The sequence below is a fragment of the Salvia hispanica genome, chromosome 3 (genome assembly GCF_029641045.1).
Source record: "Salvia hispanica isolate PSC_SH4W2 chromosome 3, Shi_PSC_v1, whole genome shotgun sequence".
Classification (NCBI taxonomy): Eukaryota; Viridiplantae; Streptophyta; class Magnoliopsida; order Lamiales; family Lamiaceae; genus Salvia; species Salvia hispanica.
Genome location: NC_142694.1, coordinates 44,900,747 through 44,923,200, shown reverse-complemented (window position 1 = coordinate 44,923,200; position 22,454 = coordinate 44,900,747). Strand labels below are relative to the sequence as shown.

At 36.9% G+C, this 22,454-nt stretch overlaps 5 protein-coding genes across 6 annotated transcripts; 2 read left to right on the top strand and 3 right to left on the bottom strand.

Annotated features, from left to right (window-relative positions):
• The first annotated feature begins 58 nt into the window (after positions 1–58).
• Positions 59–7,403, top strand: LOC125216732 (arabinosyltransferase XEG113-like). 2 transcript variants are annotated; one of them, XM_089069108.1, is made up of 13 exons: positions 59–422; positions 1,549–1,851; positions 1,934–2,139; positions 2,600–2,705; positions 3,204–3,460; positions 3,681–3,816; positions 4,115–4,209; positions 4,314–4,367; positions 4,985–5,098; positions 6,231–6,329; positions 6,403–6,499; positions 6,788–6,874; positions 6,948–7,087. In XM_089069108.1, the coding sequence occupies exons 1-12, from the start codon at positions 248–250 to the stop codon at positions 6,868–6,870; spliced, it is 1,725 nt and encodes a 574-aa protein (XP_088925234.1). In that variant the 5' UTR covers positions 59–247; the 3' UTR covers positions 6,871–6,874; positions 6,948–7,087. The 2 variants fall into 2 exon arrangements, with proteins under 2 accessions (XP_088925234.1, XP_047974454.1); XM_048118497.2 differs by having other exon boundaries at positions 61–422; positions 6,403–6,537; positions 6,948–7,403.
• A 3,386-nt stretch (positions 7,404–10,789) lies between these two features.
• Positions 10,790–13,701, top strand: LOC125212664 (Tetratricopeptide repeat (TPR)-like superfamily protein). The gene has a single exon (XM_048112893.2). It carries the CDS (start codon positions 10,886–10,888, stop codon positions 13,661–13,663), a length of 2,778 nt encoding a protein of 925 aa, XP_047968850.1. The 5' UTR covers positions 10,790–10,885; the 3' UTR covers positions 13,664–13,701.
• A 167-nt stretch (positions 13,702–13,868) lies between these two features.
• On the bottom strand, positions 13,869–15,063 carry LOC148930914 (ABC transporter E family member 2-like). The gene is made up of 4 exons (XM_089067088.1): positions 14,878–15,063; positions 14,529–14,798; positions 14,202–14,447; positions 13,869–14,111 (listed from the first exon to the last, which is right to left on the bottom strand). Exons 1-4 carry the CDS (start codon positions 14,995–14,997, stop codon positions 14,004–14,006), a joined length of 744 nt encoding a protein of 247 aa, XP_088923214.1. The 5' UTR covers positions 14,998–15,063; the 3' UTR covers positions 13,869–14,003.
• On the bottom strand, positions 15,004–16,257 carry LOC125210152 (ABC transporter E family member 2-like). The gene is made up of 6 exons (XM_089066650.1): positions 16,202–16,257; positions 16,009–16,126; positions 15,830–15,919; positions 15,429–15,724; positions 15,154–15,349; positions 15,004–15,063 (listed from the first exon to the last, which is right to left on the bottom strand). The coding sequence occupies exons 1-6, from the start codon at positions 16,255–16,257 to the stop codon at positions 15,004–15,006; spliced, it is 816 nt and encodes a 271-aa protein (XP_088922776.1).
• Positions 16,258–18,734: 2,477 nt separating this feature from the next.
• Positions 18,735–22,109, bottom strand: LOC125211461 (ABC transporter E family member 2-like). The gene is made up of 10 exons (XM_048111265.2): positions 21,611–22,109; positions 21,449–21,534; positions 21,266–21,363; positions 21,083–21,200; positions 20,915–21,004; positions 20,404–20,708; positions 19,956–20,328; positions 19,606–19,875; positions 19,281–19,526; positions 18,735–19,201 (listed from the first exon to the last, which is right to left on the bottom strand). Exons 1-10 carry the CDS (start codon positions 21,714–21,716, stop codon positions 19,031–19,033), a joined length of 1,863 nt encoding a protein of 620 aa, XP_047967222.1. The 5' UTR covers positions 21,717–22,109; the 3' UTR covers positions 18,735–19,030.
• Positions 22,110–22,454: the final 345 nt, after the last annotated feature.

Sequence of the window (22,454 nt, the reverse complement as noted above, 5' to 3'; positions counted from 1 at the left end):
TAAACGAAAAATGATCGTATCAAATAATTAAAAAAAAAATGATAATGCAATTACAGATAATAAAAAGCCTAAACCCCTCTCATGGCTGAAAGTCGAAATTTCAACTAACATTTGGATTTAGCTTATTTGTTTGAGTTGAAACCAACCACCACCGTGATCGAAATGGAAGGTAACTTGAAATGAGATCACACTGATTCCCAATTTCTGCAATTTCTTCGTAATTTTACGAAGGAAGTTGAGGGATTTGATGGCTCCATTGAAGGAGGTGGCGACTTACACTTTCAGGCCATTGTTCTTAACGATCTACGCCACCGTCGTTATCGGAATCGTAGTTTCTTCAATTTATGTCTTCTCCGCAGTTTTCTCCGGCTCCAACTCCCTCTTTTCCTCCTCCTGGGTTGCGTCCCGCGACGGCGCCAATGGTGAGTCGAGTTTGTTTTGACTTTGTGTTTTTCTTTTCTCTCTCTCTCAAATGCGTATAATTTTCTGCGTAGTTTTGCAATTAAATGCGATTACCTTGCTCAGCTGGCGGCTGCTTGTGTAGTTTCTCTCTATAGTTTAATGTAGCTTTAGATTTGTTGGAGTTTAGCTTAATTGTTGCTGATTTTTGGAGATTTTGATTTAATTAGTCTTCGTGTTTACGTTTAGTATGTTGCTCGATAAATGAACGTTGACCTATTGCTGCAGCTGCCTGGGGAAACACATACGGTTTGGTTTTAGCTGTGATGGATGACAAATGGTTTGTTTATTTATTTAACTAGTAGTACTTTTTTTGGGGATGGTAACGATTCAGTTGACTATATAAGATAGGTAAAAGCACTTTCCTAAGTTGATGGCTGAATGTATAGTTGGATAATGTGTTTAAGATTGATATTAAAATCAGCACCCCTTCCATTGCACTCTTTAAACTCTGCTAAGATCTTTTGATCTTATAGTCTGTGTTCCTTCCATTTCGAGTTATAATCTGAGAAACTTTCTTGTTGTAAATTATTTTAGTGTGAACTAAAATTCTAAGCGGCAGCAAGAGTAACGAGGACATATAGACACTCATTATTTCATGCTATCTTAGTATCTTACCGTATGGCAGTTATACATCTGAATTATTTCCATGGTGTAAACTGTTTTGAAGGAAATTTCTGTTTATTACTCCACTATTCTATCTTTGATAAATGTTAACTGAAGTTAACAACTGCTGAGTTCACTGTTCTAAACATAGAATTATTTATCATTCTCAATTGCTTTTATAATGGTTCCTATAGCTACAATTGCGTGTAATTGTGATCTCTCCAGTTTTCTACCAGCTAAATGGGAATTGGCAGTTCAAATGGTACTGCTTGTGGGTTACGTTCAGTCATACCTTTTTCACTCGTATATATGTTATTCATGTTTGTTTGGTTCCTTTTCTTCTCCAAGGCTATGGACAATAAGTAATTAGTAACCTTCAAATTAGGAGTATTATTTTACAAGAAGCTTCAATATTTTGTCTTGGCAGTACCTTACATAACTGGTGTATTTACTTCTTTTATTTGGCCTCCCTGCATTTTGCAGAATCACATTCAATATCCTTCGATTCTGCATCTGATTCTTCCAATTACTCAGTGGCTGGTGTGGCACTGGCACCTGATAACACATCTGAACATAGAAAAGAACCTCTGCAACCTATTTGGAAGGTTCCTCCTTCTGGTACCAAAATGCCACCTTTGGAGACTTTTAAATTGACAAAGGAACTGGTTGGGAAAAGGGTGAAAGATAATGTTATAATTGTGACATTTGGAAATTTTGCCTTCATGGATTTCATCTTGGGTTGGGTTAAACATTTGTCAGATATGGGTGTTGACAACCTTCTCGTTGGTACGTATGCTCTGAATGGAGAAACATTACTTTGTGCCACTTAATTGATATACTAAATATTCAAACAACAATTTTCTGTCAGGTGCAATGGACATAAAATTGTTGGAGGCTCTTTATTGGAAGGGTGTTCCAGTTTTTGATATGGGTAGTCATATGAGCACATTAGATGTTGGATGGGGCTCTCCAACATTTCATAAGATGGGTAGAGAGAAGGTTATTCTGATAGATTCTTTCTTACCTTTCGGCTTTGAGTTACTGATGTGCGACACTGACATGGTTTGGTTAAAGGTAATTCTTAAACAGTTATCAGCGAATGTCTTTCTGTTTGTTGCTATAGTCCTCTTTGGCACATTCTTCTGCTGTGGATAATTCTTGTGCTGAAGAGAACTGCCATTCTTTTTGTATCCAAATGGGCAGTGGCACGGGGTTTATGTGCTTACTTATGTCATGTACTATATGTTTGTATGCTACGTGCAGTTTGTTTTATATGTGCTTTCTAAATTTGATGTTTGACAAATCTAATTCATTATATGTCCTCTTAACATAAGTCACGTTGCAAAGTTAAATATATTTTTGTAGATAAATAAAGCATTCAGTTTGGAGCTTACTTGATTTCTTTCCTTCTAATCTTCCCTTGAGTATCCTGAGACCCCCTTGTTTTTCAAGCTATGCAACTCAGTCAGAAAATGTAGAGGAATAAAGTTTCTTGTCTTGAGTTATTTTAACAACAATAACTTGTTTTGAACAGAACCCCCTTCCTTATCTTGCACGTTTTCCTGAAGCAGACGTGCTGACTTCTACTGATCAAGTTGCACCAACAGTAGTAGATGACCGATTGGATGACTGGAAACTAGGTAACACGTCCAAGTCTGAATATTGTGTCGCTTACTGCTTTCTCTTTCTGAAAGTGGATATAACTTCTCGCTGGACATCAATCAGAACATCTCTTGTTGTGCTAATATAACTATGTAAAATTTATTTCTTAACTATTGAAGAGTTTTATTAGTCTTTTGAAAAATATATTGCGCCTACTTCATTTATTTCATAGTAAGTTCCCCCTATTTTATAAAGAATATTTTGACAATCATCGAAAACCTTATTGGCATCTTGGGAGAAAATAGGATCTTGACAGAACAGAGGATTACTTTTTTCAAATTAGGATGCAAGAAAAAATTGTCAGAGGAAACAGTAGCATTGCAAGAATCTTAAGATAATCTCTGAAAACAGAGAGAATTCTTTGCCAGTCAATTAGCTTAATGTACAATATTTTCTTCATTGTAGATGTTATAAACATTTCATATCTACTCCTTCTGTACCCAAACATGATTTTTTTTAATTTTCCTCGTGAACAGCTGGTGCGGCCTACAACATAGGAATCTTTCACTGGAGACCAACTCCGTCTTCAAAAAAATTAGCAAAAGAATGGAAGGAAATGCTTTTAGCAGATGATAAGATATGGGATCAAAATGGTTTCAATGAGATTGTCCGCAGGCAGCTGGGTCCATCTGTTGATGATGAAAGTGGACTTGTATATGCTTATGATGGAGAGCTTAAGCTAGGCCTTCTCCCCGCAAGTATATTTTGTAGTGGACATACTTACTTCGTCCAGGTGGCTTAGTTGTTTGCTTGGCCTTGATTACAAATTAAAACTTTAATTAATCTGACTTAATAGTACAATACCTCCCCCCCCCCCCCAACTCTTTCACCCCTCCCAAAACAGAGATAAAAAAGTCTTGCAGAGAAATGATTTTGCAAGTCCTGACTCCTGAATGTAAAAATCCAACATGCAACATGCATGCCATTCTAACGAATTTTAATTTACTTGGCAGGCCATATATGAACAACTAAGACTGGAGCCGTATGCTGTGCACACCACATTCCAGTTTGCTGGTACTGAAGGAAAACGTCATCGATTACGTGAAGCTAAGGTTTTCTATGATCCTCCGGAGTATTACGATGCCCCAGGTTAGAATTCTTTTCATTCCATTATTTCCATCGTTATATTTTGACCTACCTGTTCCGGCCCCCAAAAAGTACTACTATAACTTAACCATTAGTGTTATCAAATAATATCCGAGTAAGTTATTTTCTAAAAAAAATTTATGTTTTGCCGAAGTTATTAGTTGTGGCTGCCCTAAAAATGTAAATGATGAATAAGGGAAGGGGAATATTAAACAAATTAGGATGCATGAGTACTGCCAACATTGAGCTGCTTTAGCTGGCCCAGCATAATCGATTTCTGATTCTTTGGACATCATTGCAGGAGGATTTTTGACATTTAAACCTAATATCCCCAAGAATTTGATGTTAGATGGAGAGCATAACCTTGACTCTCACTTTGCTCTTGTCAATTACCAAGTATGTGCACATAGAATTTTTATTTCATTATTTTTTAGTTTCAAAATGTCAAGTATAGTAGGATTTTGTGCCTTTATGTTACTAAAACTGCTCCTGACTTTCAGATAAAGCAGATACGAACTGCTCTTGCCATTGCTTCATTGTTGGGTCGCACATTGGTATGAACTTCTGTAGTCTATTGATTTTACCAACCATTGCTCAACATTATTCTTTCTTTCACACTTCTGAATAGATATTCATACATTGAGTTGAGGTTCAATACTCTTGATTGTTTATTTTCTTAATATAACAATCATATCATATTTATTTTTTTACTGGTCATGCAAAACATCTGGATTTCCATATTAGAGAGTATTCAGTTCTAGCCTGTTAAATTACAACTTGCCTCATTGAATATCAAAATATTGAAGAAGTGGCCTCTTTGCTTGCTTGTGTTAGTTAAATTTATTGACCAAGTCTCCTCTTTCTTTCTGGTTGTTGTCTAAAACAGTTGTTGGTTGGTTTACATATTCTTAAGCTTCTTGAGAGAATATAAGATGGATTATGTACATAAGAAAGAAAGACTTCTTTTGGTTTGTAGCTTTTACTGTAAGTTCAAATTTACAGTCCTGGAAGATCACATTTCTGCATGACATGGGATAGATTCCTCGTTTTTACTGTGACTGCAATAGTAATGACCTCTAGAAGGAGCAGATCTGGATAGCATATGTACCTCTAGTTTACTCTCACATTTTCTGAGTTCATCTTGTGATCTTTGTTCTTATTTTGATTTTAGGTAATGCCTCCACTATGGTGCAGGTTGGATAGGCTGTGGTTTGGACATCCAGGGGTTTTGCCTGGCACCTTGACAAGGCAACCGTTCATTTGTCCTTTGGATCATGTGTTTGAGGTCATCTCTCTCCAATTTTACACTTGAGATGCAACCAAGATGTTATTAAAGTAGTGCTTGTTTTTCTTTTAAGGAAGCAAGGATATAGTTTGTTAGAAAAACCAATATCTATTTATGCAATGTAGCATGGTGCTTTTAGTTTACTATTAATGAAATATATCATGTGCCTACTAATTGCTGATAGGGAAGTATCATCAGAATAAATGTTTCCATAAAACAAGTGATGTCTTTGTAGGTGCAACTTCTTCTTAGATATGTGTTTGAAAGTAGTCATAACGCTCACACGCACCCAATACTAAGAATTATTGTGGAACTTTAATCTGTTTTATACTCCCTCCGTCCCATAAATATTTGCACTTTCCATTTTCGTCCATCCCACAAAAATATGTGCATTCCATTTTTGGAAAGTTATCACAATTTATTATCCATATACATCAACTTATTTACAACTTATACCACCATTAAACACTACTAATAATGTGGGTCCCACTATCTACTAACACTATTTTAACTACCCTTCTACTCATATCTCTTACTTTACCAATTTTATCTTAATTCTCGTGCCATTTCAATTGCCCATATTTTTATGGGACGGAGGGAGTAATATATTTAAACTTTAATACTCCCTCCGTCCCATAGTAGATGTCACACTTTCATTTTTAGTGTGTCCCACAAAAGATGTCACATTTCCTCTTTGGGAAAAAGTTCCTTCTCACATCAATTATAAAATTATATTTTCTCTCACCACTTAACACACAAAATAACATCTCCTAAAATCCGGTGCCATCTCCCAAGTGTGCCATCTACTATGGGACAGAGGGAGTAGGAGATTGCTTGAAAATATTTTACTTTTACTCTCTTCCTGATCAATATATGTTAATTAAGGTTCAGTTCCTAGTCTAACTTAGTTGTATTGCTCTCTGTGTAAAACCTATTTTGCATCACCAAGAATATGAGTTATCATTTCTATTTATAAGCAGAATATTATGTTCTAAGTTACACTATTTCATTGTATGTTGCCTATGCACACAATCATTTCAGAGTCTATTGATGTGAAGGTAGATTTAGAGAATAAGTTGGAAAAGCTTTGTTGTCAGTCTGCTGAAACAGTTTCCTTTAATTTTTAATGCAGGTTAATATAATGTTAAAAGAACTCCCGGTGGAGGAATTTGGACCAGGGATTAACATCAGAGAGTATTCTTTCTTCGAAAATCCATCTATGCCGCAGCAGGTTAGTGCTTCTCACATAGAACACAAGTAATGCACACTACGTGGTTGAGTGACATCCCCATCTTTTGTTCCAGGTGAAAGATTCATGGCTTGATGTGCATCTCTGTCAAGGAGGAACACCGGGTTGTGGAGTTTCAAACAGCACAAATTCAAACAGCACAAATCCAGCTGGTATTCTCAAGTTCCCTAAGCGAAGTAAAGAGGAAACGGTAATTCGGATTTTGACTAGGCTCAGTGGTTTCGATTTTGTTTCCTTCATATTCTCATCAGGTGATGTGATGGGAACGTCAGCTTCGCATCATTTCTATACTTTGAAGCATTGAGATTGCTTTAGAACCCTACTTGAAAATTTTCAGATTATTTACAATTTAATATTGAACTTTATTCTGCCATTATATTACAACTTCATCTTGCTACTTGTACCAAAGTTTAAAACTTTACATTGTCCCTTACCTACAGTTCAAAGCCATATTCTCACCATTGAAGGATGTCAAAGTGATTCAATTCTCATCGATGCAAGAAGCCTTCTTAGGATTCAGTGACAAGGCATGCTACCCCAACTTTCTATTACTTATCATCCTTGTATGGATATGGGAACTCAAATTTTTTACTCGAACAGGAGAGGGAAGAAAAATTCAGGAACCGTGTGAAGCGGTATACAGGCATTTGGTGTTGTGTGGAGGATCACACTCCGGGCCACATATACTACGACGTGTATTGGGATGAAAAGCCCGATTGGAAGCCAAAACCTCCCCAGACTCCAGAAGAGGATCATCCCCCACTCTGAGGCATGTCATAGTGTACACTTATGCTTGCATTACAAATCGGAGGAGAAAGAAGAAAGCCCTGAAATGTTGCAATCCTAAACCGGGCGGTAGCGTCTTGGTTTGATGGGCTATGCAAGTTGAGCTCTCAAAATTTATACATAGGCAGGAGACGACTTTCTTTTTCTTGTTTGCGCCTTTTCCTTTTTTTTTTTTTTTTACTTTGGTTAGGCTAGTGTTAAAGCTTCTTCTGTAACCTGTATCTTAGAACAAATATATAATAATTTTATCACAAAAATGTTGGGCTCAAATGTAGCTTTGCAAATAATTGGAGATCAAGCGGTTGTAAGTTTTGATGAGAAGAGTTCTTAGTGGAGTAGTATATCATTCCGAAACGAATTATAAATATTTAACACAACCGTTGATCTCTCTCTCTTTTTTTTTTTCAATTTGATTTGGTTTATTTGAGGTTCGTTACTTTGATCTCTTGACATAACAAAGGCGAGGAATACCACCAAGCAATAATGTTGTGGCAGTTGATCTTTCTCCAAGCTTTAATGTCGTGGTAGTTGATCTTCCTCCAAGCTACTTCCTCTGTTCCACTTTAAAAATTCCAGTATACCATTTTTGGATGTCCCATTTTAGGAGTTCCAGTTGGAATATTTCATAAATAGATGGTATTAGATTTCACATTCCACTAATCACATTTTATTACTATAAAACTAATATAAAAAAGTGGATCCACATTCCACTATCTTTTTTTCACCAATTTTCCTTTACATTTCTTAAAACCTGTACCGAACTCAAGTGAGACTCCTAAAGTAGTACGAAGGGAGTAGTATATAAGTTTTGAAACAAATCATAAATAGAAACAAGCATTTAAGGAGTACATACTATTTTCATCCCATAATAAGAATTTCTTTTTGCCATTTTCTTTGTTCTACTTCCTTTGTCCGTGAATAGGAGTCCTATTTCTCTCCGGGATAAATTTTAAGAAATATTAAGAATAGTGAGTGGATAAAAGTTACTAGTATAATGTCCCACTGTTATGTAGTTTTAAATGAAATGTGAATAGAATAAGTTAGTGAAAGTGAGACTTATTACCATTTCTAGTATAAATGAATCGAGATTTTTATTTGCAGACGGACTAAAATAGAAAAACAGTCGTGGATAAAGGGAGTACAATAGAAGTGTCCTTTCACTATAACAAAAAAGTCTAAAGTTTCATTAACTATTTCTATTACATTTTATTATAAATAATATGTATATAAGTGCGATTAATATTCTATTAATTTTTTCTCACTTTCTTTTTATATTTCTTTCGTCCACAAAAAATAGAGCAATTGGTGTATGTTACGAGTTTTAATGTAGAATTGGTAAAGTAAGAGAGAAGAAAAAAAAGTAAGAGAGAAGGAGAAAAAGCAAGTGAAAAGTAGTGTTAGTGGAATAATGTGCAGAGTTATTATTTGTTGAAAACTTTCCATAAATGAATGTGCTCTATTTTCTGTGGACGGCCAAAAATAGTAAATGTGCCTATTTTTTGTGGACGGAGGGAAGTACTCATTTTTTAAAAATTTGCCATTTTTAGAAAAAAATTTCCATAGTTAAATGGGGGGTTCAAATTCCGGGATTTATGTTAAATAGTTAAAGAAGAAAATGTCCCACTTTGTTAAAGTATTCTCTCTGTCCCATTAAATATGAAACGTTTACTTTTTCACATGTGTTTTGAAAAAATAATAATAAATAGTTAAAATGGATAAAAAAATAACGTAAAGAAAAGAATAATATAAAGGAGTCTCTTCTACATTATTTTCTCTCTTACTTTATTTTTTCACCACTTTAGTTATTTATTATAATTTTTCCAAAACAAGTACACAAAAACAAACGTTGCATATTTAATGGGACATATGAAGTATTAAATTGGGTTTGAAGTGGAGTAGGGGTGGGGAAACAGTTCTCGGTTAACCGATTAACCAAGAACCGAACCTTATTTTTTTGATTCCCGGTTAACCGAGAACCGAAAAATGAGGTTAAGGTTCGGTTTCGGTTAGTAGATTTTGGATTTAGGCAGTTCTCGGTTCTAATCGAGAACCGAAGGGTTAGAACCGAAGAACCGTAATTTGTGAATTGAATTTTAATTTGCACTATATTTACTTTAATTTATCATTTATCAAAAACTTAAAAGTAGAATATAAAACAGTAAAAATCCTAAATTACTAAGATTCTGCTCTCTCCAAAAAAGAACTGCCGCTACTCTCTGCTCAACCGCCGCTGCTGAACTAAATGAATTCTTGCAGACTAATTTGGACGACAAACTAATTCTTGCAAACTTCATTGCAAACTAATTTTGACGGCAAACTAATTTTTGGTGTGTGATTGCAAACTCCCAAATTGATAATGATCGTGAATAGTCCCAAAGTTTGTGCTCCTCATTTCAAAAGTAATAGACCCATCTAGTCCTAAGATAATGATCACATCCCAGCAATAGCAATTTTTTATTTTTATTGAATGTATTACACTTGAGTTCGGTTCCTTCGGTGGAACCGAAGATCGAACTAATCGGTTCCTTGAGGAACCGAACCGACAAGAGGTTTGGTTTCGGTTTTGAATTTCGGAAAAAATGAGAATCGGTTAACTGACTAATCGGTTTGGTTAGAATCGAACCGACCGAATCCCACCCCTAGAGTGAAGATATTATGTAATGAACCTGTAAATAAACGGAGAAAAAATTTAGTAGACAAGGAAATTACCGGAGCAGATCTCCTGCTCCACTTCTCATGCTCCACCCCTCGTCCACCTCTCACAATCAAATAAAATAATATTATAATTATGTGTAATTTTAATAAGTGATGAAAAATTATTTTATTTGGTTGTGAGAGGTGGATGATGAGTGAAGTATGAGAAGTGGAGCACGAGATCCGCTCTGGAAAACTATGTGGACAAATGATAAATAAATTAGGGGGAGTGTTATATTGTTAACTCAATACCTAATTGCTAACTATAACTAAATAATAGCCATTAGATATTCAAATTAAGGGTCTAGATCATCAACCAAGAAATATCAATACGATCAACAAAAAACGTCAATAAAGTCATAGGATTAATTCCATAAAATATCAATAGGGGTATTAATGTCAATTAACTACATGTTTAGTTATAACTAACTTTTAAAAGAAATCCCAAAACTTTAAATTCATATAACATATATCAAATTAAAGATAATTTTATAAGGATTCCATCGATATCATATATGCATATGTTCCGACGTCAAAATTTGAAAAAAAATTCGAAAATTTTTCAATTTTTTCGTAAAGCAGAAAAATGTCAACATACTATATAAAATATGTCAATATAATACATGTAGAATGTCAATATAAGCAATGAGTTAACATTCTTAAAGCATCGTGTTGACATTCTCAAAGTATTGTGTTGATATTTCCGAAACACTATATTGACATTTTCATCTAAAACCCTAATTTGACTTTTTTTTTATCTTTTTTTATTTTATTAATAAAAACGAAAATTACACGTGGCAAATTGTAGACCACACGTTTTCTAAAATCCTATAGCCTTAAATTAGTTGTAGTTAGCAATTAAATTATGAGTTAGCAATTGATCACTCCCCAATAAATTAGTGTGTAGAAATTTATTAGATGTTTAAAAAAAAACTGTAGATTATTCTGTTGGACAGAGAAAATATTTCAGTACTTATAATTTATTCGTAGATAATGTTAAATGTGCTAATACTCATAAGGTGGAAGGTTAATTACATTTCATATATTGTTTGAAAGTAATGCTCGGCTTGAAATTGGCAATCAAGCAATCCATACTTGTCAAATTCAGACCAAATCTACGTTTCCGATTTACTAGCCATTTCCACCTCCAAGAATTCAGCTCCAATGCCGCATCCCATGTTATTTCATCCGCGCCCCATCTGCTCGACGAAATGTCTCACAGAGACCCGCAAGAACCAAAATGCTTCCTTTCATCGCCAGATGCATTCAAGATTATTCAATGCGTCTTGGAGCAGCAACCATGCGCTACAAATGCCGCAATGGCGCACGCCTTAGCCGTGAAAAAAGGCGATCTTGCCCATCTCCCCACCGTTACTTCTCTGCTTACTCTTTACTCTAGGTGTAAGGAGTTGGCATCGTCGTATTCCTTGTTTGGCGAAGCTGTTGCAAGAGATATGGTGTTGTGGAGCGCTATGATGAGGGCGTGCATAGATAACAACTGCCCCGAAGCTGCAGTGGGATTGTTCAAGAAAATGGTTGTTGAGGGGAACGAATTCGGCGCCACTAGTCTCGTTGCTTTGGTATCGGCGTATTCGAGTTTAAAAGCAGTTGGGAAAGAAGGCCAGGTTGCACATGGACTGAGCATCAAAGCGGGGATGCTTGCGTGCACCGTGTTGAGCAATGCTGTGATTGATATGTATGCGAAATGTGCTGATTTGAGCTCGTCGGAGTGTGTGTTTGGGGAGGTGAAATTCAAGGATCTTGTCACGTGGAATTCGATTATCAGTGGCTGTTTTTACAATAGTCACCCTGAAAGGTCGTTGTGGTATGTCAAACACATGGCTTCGTTTGAAAATCATCCCGATAGTATTAGTTTCTCTTGTGCCTTGGCGGCGTGTACTATTCTGCAGGAGCTCGATTTCGGGCTGCAAGTTCACAGCTGGGCCACCAAGTTAGGATACACAGGGAGCAGCCATGTCTCGGTTGCTAACTCTCTTATCTCGTTCTATGCTCAGCTTCGAGATATCTCTGCTGCTGAATGTGTGTTTGGAGAAATGGTGATCAAGAATGTGGTGTCTTGGAATGCCTTGATTAAAGGTTTCTTTCTGAATGAGCAAGCTGTGGGGGCGTTTCACCTTGTTCGTGATATGCAGCTTGTAACATCGATTCAACCTGATATGGCTACGGTTGTCACTGTGGTTCCTTATTGTGCTGAACTTATGCTCCTTGATGAAGGAAAAGCTATTCATGGATTCATCGTTAGGAGAGGGATGGCATCCGAAACGTCGGTTATAAACAGTCTGATTAATATGTATTCCAAGTGTGGTAAACTTAATGAAGCTCTGTGTTTATTCTTGACTATGCCGAAAAAAGACTTGGTAGCGTGGAACACTATGATCTTTGGATATGCCCACAACGGGCAATATCATGAAGCTCGGACCCTATTCAAGAAAATGCTCGGTTGTTGTTCTACGTTCACCTTGCCAACTCTTTTGGCAGTGCTTCCATCCTGTGATTGTCCAGATTCGATTCAATTTGGAAGATCGGTTCATGGTTGGAGCATGAAGCTGGGGTTATTAAACCAAACTTTTGCTTTGAATTCCCTCATGCACATGTACATTCTTTGTGGAGCCTTGTCGGATGTTTCTACATTGTTCGGAAGCACCTCTGTTAAGCTCGACGCCACTAGTTGGAACACGGTCATTGCTGGCTGCAGTCACAAGGGCCATTTCCGGGAAGCCTTGGAATATTTCGACTTAATGAGGAGGCGAGCGCAGGTTCAATGTAGTTCTATAACACTCGGAGGTGTCATATCCGCTTGTGGGAATCTTGGGTTAGTGATTGAAGGGAAAGTAGTTCACAGTTTAGCAATTAAAACGGGGGCGAGTACTGATATGCGGGTGCAGAACTCACTGGTGACGATGTACGGGAGATTAGGTGATTCGGAGAGTGCTACGTTAGCATTCAACCTTAGTCATGACCACAACCTGTGTTCATGGAATTGTGTGATATCTGCCATGTCACAAAATGAAGATGCCAAGAAAGCTCTGGAGTTGTTCCGTTCTCTTGAATTCGAGCCTAACGAGATCACCATCTCGACTGTTCTCTCCGCTTGTGCCCAGCTAGGAGCCATGAGTTACGGAAAACAGATCCACGGGCACGTTTTCAGGTTGAATCTCTACAAGAATCCTTTCATATCTGCTGCACTGACAGACATGTACAGCAATGGGGGCAGGCTAGATAAGGCCGAACGCGTTTTTCTTCATTCTCCGGAGAAGTCAGTTGCTGCATGGAACTCCCTCATATCTGCTTACGGGTTCCATAACTTCGGCTCAAGGGCAATTGACACGTTCAACGACATGATCAGGTCAGGATGCCGTCCAACGAGTGGCTCGTTCACGAGCCTCCTCTCAGCATGCAGCCATGCCGGGCTGGTTGATGAAGGGCGCACCTATTATGAGAGCATGATGAGCGGGTTCAAAGTGGCTCCAGCAGCCGAGCACCATGTGTGCGTGGTGGATATGCTCGGGAGGTCAGGGAGGCTCCGTGAGGCTCGTGAATTTATCGAGAATCTGCCTGGGAAAGGCGATGCTGTGGGCGCGTGGGGAGCCCTGCTGAGTGCGTGCAGCTATCACGGAGACGTTGAGATGGGGAGACATGTCGCGGAAATCCTCTTCTTGATGGAGCCGGAGAACGGGAGTTACTACGTAGCGTTGTGTAATATGTATATCGCTGCTGGGAAATGGGAGGAAGCTGTTGAGTTGAGGAGTTTGATATATGATAAACAGCTCAAGAAACAAACTGCTTTCAGTTTTATTGATGTTGGTTTGAGGTGAGATTATATGCTCTTCTGCCTGCGTTTGCAGTTTCCCTATTTTAATACCAATTTAATTAAGTACAATTTATAATTTCAAATCATAAGAAAAAAATACTCCTAAGAAAATAAAAAATGAGAAAAATGCACTATAACTGTTAAAAATAACTGTAATGTGAGTTCATAATCAACAATACAAAAGCAAATCCTAAGTTGCAACTCATAATCTCAAACTTTTGAACAAAAAATCCTAGCTGGGGATCCAACCAACATCTTTGTTCGATAAGAACTCGTCGTTACCAAATGGCAGCACAACCCGTGGCAGGGGCAGCAGCGTTTCATTCGTAAACGTCTGCTGCAAGTTAGTCATCCAAATAATAGTAAGATTGCTCCCGATCCTCAGTCAACTCCTGCTTGTTGATTCTATGCCAGAAATTCGCGGGATCCCTTCTGAAGGTGATACCCAGGTGCTGCATATCAACAAATTGATTAGTCAGGGATGAATATTCGGGCAGCCATTTATGGAAGATATATCGAAAAAAATTGATGCTGCAGCTTACAGATAAGAAGAGGTTCATTCCGGTCATAAGCGATTGAGGTGGATTAGCAACACAATCTATGGATGGCTTTCCCTCATACACAATCACTCTGTCTTCAAGGTATGTTGCCATGATGAAATCATGCTCGGCTACAAATGCAGTCTTCTTCCTGTCGAGTATAAATCGCTTGATGACTTTTGAAGCAACGATACGCATCTCCGCGTCTAGATACGCACTCGGTTCATCTAGCAAATACACATCAGCTGGCTGCAAACCACACCAAGTAGAAAAGACTTATAAATGAGAAACAAAACACCAAATATAACAATCATATGGATTGGAACATACCTTTCCAAGAGAAAGAGTGATGGCAACTCTTTGTAATTCTCCACCAGATAGATTCTCAATCTGTTTATCCATCAATTGCTCAATCAAAAGAGGCTTCATCACATCGGATACAAAATGCGGATCCATACATGCGCCAGGGATCTTTGAACGCAACAGCATTCCCGCGCTACACTTCACTTTTGGACTGAGTCTCTGTGGCTTGTACGAGACGTTGAACTCGGGAATTTCCACGTCAGATCCTTCCACTGAATCGGGATTCAAAAGACCAGCCTAGAATTTGGAAGGACAACAGCTTCAGCATATCAAAAACAACACTAAGACGTTTTTTTAACGTTGAGTAACAACATACCAGCATCCGTATAAAGGTCGTTTTTCCCGTCCCATTTTCACCGAGCATCACAATAATTTGCGAATCAGTGAATTCACCCTCCAAGACCTTGAGCCTGAAATTGCCCTGAGTCCTAGTCATGGTTGGTTACTTGTATCTTGCACGCATCTCAATTTCCTCAGCATTTTCTTGTGGAGTCTCGACAATCTGGAAGGACGAACGAGAAGTACATTTTAAGGCAATACGCTTCTCAGTTGCCCAAAAACTACATATTAGGAGTAATAGAATTGGACTAACCTTCAATGTAAGAGTTTCATCTCTGAACCTAAGATTATCATTTCGATCAAATCCAGACAGGAAAACGTTAATTCCATCCCTCACCGAGAACGGAAGAGTAACTACTCCATATACACCAGGTCTCCCGTAAACACAGCAAATTAAGTCCGACAAATACTCGACCAAACTAAGATCGTGCTCCACCACAATCACATTGCTGAAAACAAAGGATAATCATTCATAACCATGTAAATATGGATATTTAGAAAGTTAACAAAAAGATGAACGTCGCCAACCTATCAGGTCGAAGCAACGATCTCACAACTTGAGCAACTTTGAGTCTTTGTTTAACATCAAGATAACTCGATGGCTCATCAAACATATGGATGTCTGCATTCAGTAGAGCAACATTAGCTATCGCAAACCTCTGAAGCTCTCCACCCGATAAATCTCCCACATTACGGTCCATAACTTGAATCAACTCAAGCTCAGCTGCAATTTCTTGTTTCGTATCTCTCTCAGGAAGATATTGCCCAACGTTGCCTTGGACAACATTCGGGATGTGATCAATGTATTGGGGCTTGGTGACTGCCTGCGAATAAATGCATCACAAAAGAGATTTAACAACACGGAGATGGAATATGAAATAAGAAGCAAAGCATTCTAGCAATTTTTTTTTTTTTATCAGAGCTAACACCTTCAAATTATCTTCACGAATACGGGTGAAGTAACTATGGAGCTCGGATCTTCTAAAATGAGTCAAGATTTCGTCCCAATCAGGAGGGTTCTGCAAGGAATCATAAAGACAAAATGTCAAGCAACATGTTGATCTTGAAATCAAATTGCAAATCCGAGGGTGGCTGATTTGGTACGTACATCAAAGCGTCCCAAGTTAGGTTTCAACTTCCCGGGCAAAACCTTAAGCGCAGTCGATTTTCCAATGCCATTAATCCCCACAAGGCCAAGGACTTTTCCAGGTCTAGGCACAGGCAACCTGTGAAACGGTTCAACAAGTTAGAATGCAGCATTTTAACAAGCAAGTTGGCTACGAAACTGCAGCCAAACAAACCTATGCAATTTAAAGGCGTTCGGGCCATAACAATGGGTCGTATCCTGATCCGCCATCTCTTTGTTCAGCTGGTTTCTAATGTATAGATGTAAACTTAAAATCAAAATCAACAAAAACATAAACAGTAAGCATATAATAAGGATTGTCAAATAATGATTTAATGCAAACCCTTATTCAATTCAATTGATAGACAATATAGATATTTTTACATGATTGCGTTAAGCATGTAACAAAGATAAAAAACAATGCATTGCATGAATTGATACTTTTTTATCCTCAGTTACTAAGATTTTAATTAGCGCATGTTTTCACTTACAAATATTAACTTCAAACACAACGCAATTGAATCAACACATTATAACTTTTGGATGCAGAGTATAATGTTAAAACAACTCTGTGTATAGACTATATAAAGAATTCCAATCCTAATCCTGATCACATTAAATGAAAAATATATATTAAGCAACTAAATCATAATTTAGGTATATATTATTGTCTTAAGGAAACAAATTTAACCTAAGGAATATTTCATAAAATAAATCATAATTACTGAAAGATATTGGGTTGGCAGAAAATCGTGGATTGCTACTTCCTCCGATTTAACTTGGCAAGCTTCTAGTCAAACAAAATTGATTCCAGAATCGACTCGGAACGTGAAAATTCGTTTTTAACTAATCAAATATTGCGATTAATTCAGCAAATAAAATTGATTTTTGAGAGGAAAAGAAACAGAAGACATTGGAATACCTTGATTGTGAATGAAAAAAAATATTAATTGTCGATAAATACACAATGCAAACTTTTGTACTAATACTTTATGGTTTTTTGTCAAATTTGAATTTTTATTTTTAACTTGAGTTTTTCTAATAATTTAATACTCCTTCTAAATTGAAGGAGATCGTAGGCCTGTTTATTCGGCCGGCTCCGGTTCTACCCGGTAAGGTTGACCGGATACCCGGTTGCTAATTTTCATGAATCTTGGACCCATTCAGGTTCGAAACCGGCTGGGTAAGAACCGGTCGATTTCGGTTCCGAACTGAAACCGAATTGTAGTTTTAATTTTAATTAACATGTAATAATTCACAATAAGTAATTTATTATTTATCCTAATTTTAATCTAACACGACCAAATTTAGCTTAGATACAACAAAATCACACCATCTCCACTAAGTAATACTACCACCGTCTCTGAAAGTTTGTCACACTTCATTTTTTACCATTTTTGGTAATAGACCTCATATTTCACTAACTCATTACTACTCACATTTTATTATAAAACTAATACTTTAAAAGTAGAACCCTTATCCCATCAACTTTTCAACTCATTTTCCATTACATTTTTTAAAACTCGTGTCGGGTCAAAGTGTGACAATATTTAGGTAACGGAGCTAGTAGTAGTATTAAGAAATTTGATCCTCCCGTTAGCTCACGAGTTGCCTGTGATGTCAAACCAAATATATGGTATTTCCTTCGCATGTTTCCTCGATGAGTATAATGATTAATAATAGAAATCATAAATGAAGTATATAATATCCCAAACACATAAATTGGAAAATCATATGGTCAACCCAAACTAGCATTTATTTTAAGCAATATCCAAGTAGCAAATGAATATAATTCACTGAAACTGAAGAATTAAAACTAACCTTGACAAATATTAATAAATAATTTACCATTAATTACTATATTTAAATTTTAGTAAAAAATTTCAATTTTATAAAATCTAAAATTGATATATTATTCGGTTCCGGGTAGAACCGGAACCAGAATTTTTAAAAACATTAGAACCGGTATCAGAACCGGAACTAGCTCTCCGGTTCCCGGTTCCTCAATTACTCGGTCGGTTTCGGTTTCGATTCCGGATACTTGAGACCGGAGAACCGGTTAATCAAGCCTAGGAGATGTTTTCGTTGAGAGTGTCAGCGTGGCAAAAAGCCACGAGAAAAAAAACGACGTTAGTTGAATAGAAAAATGGTAGGAGTAATTTGTTTGTATATGCACACACTTTCGAGATTTTTAAAAATTTCTTGAGATTTTCGTAGATTTTAATAAATTCATTTAATGTCCAATACGTATTTATTTAAATTTACATTTATTAAAATTTAAATGAAGATAATAATTCATCAAAATTTTAAAATCAAATAATTTAAATAAAAATAGTATACAATTAAAATAAAATTTACGTGCAAATTCTTACATAATCATGTTAAATCACAAAAATTAAGAATTAATGTATAAAAATTAAAAAATCATATCATAATACAATGCACAATTTGAAAGATAAGAATAATAAATACTCTTAAAAAAAAGGACAGATCATTTGAAAAATTAGAAAATGTCAAAATTTTCATATGTTTACATACTTATCCTATTGGGTTGCCACATTTAGCCATTGGTAATATGTCAAATATACACAGTATCAATTTTAATTTGACCTTAATTGAAACATCTGAAAAATTCTAAGTTAATGTATTTAAATTCAAAACAAAAAATTTGAAAATGTCGAAATTTCGTATAGTATGGAGTATGCAAATTAAACAAAAAAAGGTAAAACAAAACTACCACCAACAAAATATGGAGTACATATCAGATTATATGAACAATCACAAGAAACAAAAGGCAACTCTGAAACATTTGAACAAAGAATCCTAGCAGGGGAGCCAACCAGCCCAATTGTCCAACAAGCACTCGATCACAACTGCAGCCTCCGGCCTCATCACCTTGAAACATCGACGTTGAGAAACACAACACGTAGCACACCCCGGGGCAGGGGCTGCAGCGCTTCATTGGCATTCGGGTGCTCGTAAATGAGGCAACTTTGGAGCATGTTTAGTCATCCAGATAATAGTACGTTCCAGCTGACTTCTGCTCCCGATCCTTGGTCGACTCCAGATAATAGTACGTTCCAGCTGACTTCTGCTCCCGATCCTTGGTCGACTCCAGTTTGTTGATCCTAGGCCGGAAATTCATGGGGTCCCTTCTGAATGTTATATCCAAGTGCTGCATATCAACAAAATTCATTAGTCAGGGGTGGATATTCGGTTAGCCAGATATATCGAAAACAATCGATGCAACTTACAGATAAGAAGAGGTTCATTCCGGTCAAAAGCGATTGAGGCGCATTAGCAACGCAATCAATGGATGGAGTCCCCTCATACACAATCACCCTATCCGCAAGATACGTTGCCATGATAAAATCATGCTCGACAACAAATGCAGTCTTCTTCGCGTGAAGTATGAACCTCTTGATGACTTTTGAAGCAACGATACGCTGCTCCGAATCAAGAAACGCACTCGGTTCATCGATCAAGTATATATCAGCCGGCTGCAAACCGCACCATTTATCAAACATGCATAAATGAGGAACACAACACCAAATAATGAATATGTATTGCTATTATTACCTGTCCAAGACAAATAGTGAGGGCAACTCTTTGTAATTCTCCACCAGAAAGATTCTCAACCTTTTGATCCATCAATTGTTCAATCAAAAGAGGCTTCATCACATCTGATACGAACTGCGGATGCATGTACGCGTCCCGGATTTTTTTATGCAACAGCTCTCGCACGCTATCCTTAAATTTCGGATTGATTTGCTGTGGTTTGTAAGAGAAGTTGAACTTCGGAATTTCCACATCAGATCCTTCCACTGAATCGGGCGTCAAAAAACCAGCCTAACATTTCGAAGGACAACAGATTCAGCATAGCAAAAACAAAACTAAGACATTTTTTTAACGTTAACTAACAAACATACCAGCATCCGTATAAAGGTCGTTTTCCCCGTCCCATTTTGACCGAGCATCACGATAATTTGCGAATCGGTGAATTCACCCTCCACGGCCTTGAGCCTGAATTTACCCTGAGTCTTGATCATGGTTGGATACTTGTATCTCGCATACGTCTCAATCTCCTCTTGTGGAGTCTCAACAACCTTAAATGTAAGAGATTCGTCTCTAAACCTAAGATTTTCGGTTGGCATGAATCCAGCCAGGAAAATATTGATTCCTTCTCTCACAGAGAATGGAAGCGTAACAACCCCGTATACACCAGGTTTCCCGTAAAGGCAGCAAATGAAGTCCGACAAATAATCAAGCACGCTGAGATCATGCTCTACCACAATCACATAGCTGAAAACAGAGATACTGAGTCATAACCATGTAAATAATGATGTTTAGAAAGTTAAACGGAGAAAATGATAGTACCTATTAGGTCGAAGCAACGATCTGATGACTTGGGCAGCTTTGAGCCTTTGTTTAACATCAAGAAAACTCGATGGCTCATCAAACATATAGATGTCGGCATTCTGTACAGCAGCAACAGCTATCGCAAACCTCTGAAGCTCTCCACCCGATAAATTCTCAACATTACGTTCCATAATTTGAATCAACTCAAGGTCGGCTGCAAGTTCTTGTTTCATATCTTTCTCATCTCTCTCAGAAAGAACTTCCCCTACGTTGCCTTGAACAGCTTTACGGATGTGATCAATGTGCTGGGGCTTTGTGATTGCCTGCGAATAAATGCATCACAATGAAGACTAGTAACTTAAAACTGATTTTGAACTTAACTAGAGAAGTTTTCATGATCTAAAAACCGAGATATCAACGAGATATCAAAGCAATGTAATTTATTGACACACTTACTCGGAAGAAGATGAAATATACATCCTAACATTGAAAAGTATAACAACTCAAAGAGTGAAGAAGAGGCAAACACCTTCAAATTATCTTCAAGAATACGGGTGAAGTAATTCTGGAGCTCGGATCCTCTAAAATAAGTCAAAATTTCCTGCCAATCAGGAGGATTCTGCAAGAGAGAAAATGTCAAGCAACATGTTGATCTGATCTCCAAAGCAAATTCAGAGATACTTGAATTGTTACGTACATTAAAGCGACCCAAGTTAGGTTTCAAACTCCCAGCCAAAACTCTAAGCGCAGTAGATTTTCCAATGCCATTAGTTCCAACAAGGCCGAGAACCTGTCCCGGTCTAGGCACAGGCAACCTGTGAAAAGGTTGACAAAGTTAGAAAGCAAGCAAAGTTGGTGTGGAAAACGCAGTCGAACCAACCTATGCAACTTAAAGGTGTTAGGACCGTAACGATGGGTCGTATCCTTGTCCAAGTCTTTTGGTAGATTAATAATCTGGATTGCTTCAAATGGACATTTCTGGAGAGTATGCATAACAAGTAAGGAGATCAATATACATCCAATTCAATGAAGAAAACATGCGGTATTTCATATATCGACGAACCTTAACACAAATACCACATCCGATACACAACTCCTCTGAAATCAAACTTATCTTGGATGCAGAAGTCACTTCTATGCAAAGTTTACCTGGATAAAGACGGAAACATATCATATCATATCATATCATATCAGTAGTTACATGATGCTAATATACAAAATATACCTGTTTTGACAACAGGGCAGCTCTTTTTGCACTGCTGGTTACATTTTTTAGGCTTGCACTTGTCGGAGCTCACGATCGCGATACGAGTCAGCTTCTGATTCGACATCTCTCTCTATTCAGCTGCTTTCTGATGATCAGATGTAAACTTCAAATCAAAATCAAGATAAAAAAAACAGTAACTCTAAATTAAGCATATAACAAATACTGTATGATTTATTGCAATTCAATTGATAAAATTATTGAATCAAATTTACAAAGATCAAACCCTAACCCTAATTCAGTTCACTTGATAGACGACATACATATTTAGGTAACAGAGATCAAATATGATTTTGTTGATGAAAAATACAAAGATCAAGCCGTAACGCCAATTCAGTTCACTTGATATACAGAGGATTGTGTTAAAGCATGCATTTACACTTCTTTATTATCAATTACTAAGAGTTGGTGCGTTTTTTCACTTACCAATATATATGCACTTCAACGCAAATCAACACTATACTTTTTTTGATGCAAAGTATAAAGAAAAACAACTCTATATATATAGACACTATAAAGAAAATCCTAATCACATTAAATAGAAAATATTTCATAAGTAAATCATAATTTAAATAAATATTGTATATTATAAGGAAACAAATCATAATATAAGAAGTACCCTAAGGAAAAATATTATTTAACCTGAGGAAATTTTTTATTTTAGGAATATATTGTTTTGAAGTCAAACAAAATTAATATCGAGTCTCGACTCGGAAAGTGCATAAATTTGTTCTAATCAAATATTGCAACTAATTATAGATTTCAAAAGCATAGTTATAACTTTTTGCAGGTAACAGACATTGTT

Excerpts from the sequence above, each read along its gene's own strand:
- LOC125211461 (XM_048111265.2), bottom strand. The coding sequence starts at position 21,716 with ATGTCGAATCAGAAGCTGACTCGTATCGCGATCGTGAGCTCCGACAAG. Across the intron at positions 21,201-21,265 it reads AACACCTTTAAGTTGCATAG|GTTGCCTGTGCCTAGACCGG; the intron begins GTTGGTTCGACT and ends ACCTTTTCACAG. Across the intron at positions 20,329-20,403 it reads TCGTTGCTTCGACCTAATAG|CTATGTGATTGTGGTAGAGC; the intron begins GTACTATCATTT and ends CTCTGTTTTCAG.
- LOC148930914 (XM_089067088.1), bottom strand. The coding sequence starts at position 14,997 with ATGACTAGGACTCAGGGCAATTTCAGGCTCAAGGTCTTGGAGGGTGAA. Across the intron at positions 14,448-14,528 it reads TCACTCTTTCTCTTGGAAAG|CCAGCTGATGTGTATTTGCT; the intron begins GTATGTTCCAAT and ends TGTGGTTTGCAG. Across the intron at positions 14,112-14,201 it reads GAATGAACCTCTTCTTATCT|CACCTGGGTATCACCTTCAG; the intron begins GTAAGCTGCAGC and ends GTTGATATGCAG.
- LOC125216732 (XM_048118497.2), top strand. The coding sequence starts at position 248 with ATGGCTCCATTGAAGGAGGTGGCGACTTACACTTTCAGGCCATTGTTC. Across the intron at positions 5,099-6,230 it reads CTTTGGATCATGTGTTTGAG|GTTAATATAATGTTAAAAGA; the intron begins GTCATCTCTCTC and ends TTTTTAATGCAG. Across the intron at positions 6,330-6,402 it reads ATCCATCTATGCCGCAGCAG|GTGAAAGATTCATGGCTTGA; the intron begins GTTAGTGCTTCT and ends CTTTTGTTCCAG.
- LOC125210152 (XM_089066650.1), bottom strand. The coding sequence starts at position 16,257 with ATGGCGGATCAGGATACGACCCATTGTTATGGCCCGAACGCCTTTAAA. Across the intron at positions 15,920-16,008 it reads CTAACTTGGGACGCTTTGAT|AACCCTCCTGATTGGGACGA; the intron begins GTACGTACCAAA and ends GATTCCTTGCAG. Across the intron at positions 15,350-15,428 it reads TCGTTGCTTCGACCTGATAG|CAATGTGATTGTGGTGGAGC; the intron begins GTTGGCGACGTT and ends CTTTGTTTTCAG.
- LOC125212664 (XM_048112893.2), top strand. The coding sequence starts at position 10,886 with ATGCTCGGCTTGAAATTGGCAATCAAGCAATCCATACTTGTCAAATTC.